At 55.2% G+C, this 2,256-nt stretch overlaps 1 protein-coding gene across 1 annotated transcript in view; it reads left to right on the top strand.

The window, feature by feature from the left end:
* Positions 1–244, top strand: part of QBC33DRAFT_578332 (cystathionine beta-lyase) — a gene marked incomplete at both ends in the record, with an annotated part of 3,786 nt that extends 3,542 nt beyond the window's left edge. Inside the window, one exon of the mRNA XM_060431054.1 lies at positions 173–244. Coding sequence (XP_060283175.1) covers positions 173–244 — 72 coding nt within the window. The remainder of the gene's footprint in view (positions 1–172) is intronic.
* Between the last annotated feature and the right edge of the window lie 2,012 nt (positions 245–2,256).

The following is a 2,256-nucleotide window of genomic DNA, read 5'->3' as shown; positions in this document are numbered from 1 at the left end:
CCCGCTGACATCATCCCCCTGTGGGTGGGCCTCGTGGGTGTTATTGTTTTTTTTTTTGTTGTGTCGGGCGCACCCAGCCCCCCGCCCCCCCCCCCCGACCCCCCCCCCCCCCCCCCCCCCACCCCCCAAACTTGAGGTTTTGCAACCCAGCCGAATCTAACTTGTGCCACAGCTGGTTCAGGCAGGGGCTGTGACTCTTACAGTAAACGGCTTCCACGCGGATGAGGTGGTCGAGTCAGTATAGGCGTTTGCTGGTGGAAGGAAGGGGTTGGTGGCCTTTTTCTTTTTCTTTGTCCAGACATTCATGCGGTTTCCTGCAGGCAAAGGACATGCGATAGGAGATGACGATGATGATAGTTGTGTCATTTCCATTATCTGGGGGAAAACAAGCAAACCAAAATGGGTCAAATGGGAAATGCCCTACACTCATCAGGGTTTCAATATATGTACAGTTCATGGAAGCTTTGCGAAAAGTAGCCCCTAAAATCTCACACAGATAACCAAACAAAAAATGCCCGCATGAACTGCGCGCTTGAAAGGAAGAGCTTGTCCGAAGCAGACCTCATCGTGCCAAATCACAGGCGAGCATTTACTGAGAGCATAATAGTTTCAGTCCCTGTGGCATTGCCTTGCCCGGAAAGCTGGTCAACGGAGTAGGTGGTCAGTCAGCTGACAGAACCGCTCTCGACGCTGTCGTTGCAGAAGAAACGAGAGTAGCCTACACTTTTGCCAAGCAGGACCTCGTTGATGGGGAGGTTCTTCGGGTCTTCTTCCTTCTTCCACCCCTCCAGCATCGCACCGGACGGTGTGCAGTGATTCTTGGCCCCGGAGTCCCGTGTAGGAAGCTGCTGCTGCTTGCTAGAGAGAGGGAGAGGGCAGAGGAGAACCCCCATCAAGTCAGAAAGTCGAACTAGCTCAACAATCCTGCGCGAGGGCACAAACTTCTCGTGCTCAGCACCGACTGGCCAGTCAATGCAACGGTTGTGGGACATGACGGGCACGTAAAAGCCTGATGGCTCGGGGGGATTCCGAGGAGGAAGTTCCGGTCGAATCAGGGCGCGGAGCGCAAAAGCAGGACCTAGTGGCTTGGGGAGGGTTCAAGTTCGCAACAGTCGTCTTGCATATCATGGGGAAGATCGTCGCGTGGCCCTCCGGTCATACATTCGCGGGATAGGAGGTCTCTTCTTATAGGCGTCGTCCTAGGGGCGGTGGGAGAGCGGAATTGCGGCATCCCTCTATCGTCTTTGGGTTCGCTTGACATATGAGGGTTCGTTCACCTAAACAACTCGACCGGCCGTGACCACGCGCTGAAAGGTGTGCTTGTGCCAACTTGACCGCTCCCTCGTTCGATACGAAAGCGAGATAGCCTTGTCCTTCCTCCTGCACAGGCGTCTCCCTCCTGGCATGTCTCTCCCTATTGGCTCCATTTGGAGAGCAGAAGCCATTGTCTCTTTAATTCAGGGGTAGCTGCCGTACACGCCATGCTAACGCCTTCGAGGTTGCGTCCCTCAGGTGACAGGTTTAGAGGCAGACCACCTCCTCTGTGGTGTAACTCAGCTCTCTTGCGAGGGGACGATATCTTCGACATGCCTTGTATGCTGTGTCCGCCCTCTCTGCTGTGATCGGTTCCAGAGCGGGGGGAGGGGGCAAGGAAAAGGGCAGTCCCTAAGTTTTATGCCCGCTGTATCCCAACACATGGCTCGTAATGGCACCATCGCATCGCTGTGATACAGAAAACTGGCCTGTTGATATGCTCGCTGCATCTGGGAAGACCAAGTTTGTTGACGCTCGTCGCGTTTGTTTGCTCTCCTCCGGCCCTTCGAGCCCGAGCCTGAGTCCCCTTAATAGATCCGAGACTCAGTCGCAGCCACCATGACATGTCCTCCTTCAGCTCGCAACGTTCGCTTGGCTCGCTCAGGTCCTCGATGACTGCGGTGTATGGTCTCATTCGGTCGCTTCTCCTTCCCCGGATACCATTCTGCTGCCTCAGCCACTCACAAAAGGGTGGAAGATTAGCGAGGAGATAATGACCGGTGGGAGTGAGGCTGCATTTTCATACTCGCATACTCGGCCCAGGCCTTGACCAAGTCAATCAATCCGCCGCCAATCCAGCCAGATCAATCAAGTCAGGGTCGACAGAGTAATTGGATGCCTCACCGTTGGCATGGTTTGGGGGGGGGGTGTAAGAAAGGACCAAAAGCTGGATACCCTACCCGCCCGCAGGTCTTACGACGACGGCGTGGCCAGAACCCACAT

The sequence above is a fragment of the Phialemonium atrogriseum genome (assembly GCF_030411735.1).
Source record: "Phialemonium atrogriseum strain 8032-3 unplaced genomic scaffold QBC33scaffold_13, whole genome shotgun sequence".
Classification (NCBI taxonomy): Eukaryota; Fungi; Ascomycota; class Sordariomycetes; order Cephalothecales; family Cephalothecaceae; genus Phialemonium; species Phialemonium atrogriseum.
The sequence above is the reverse complement of the archived record's forward strand: the minus strand, read 5'-3'. Positions and strand labels throughout refer to the sequence as shown.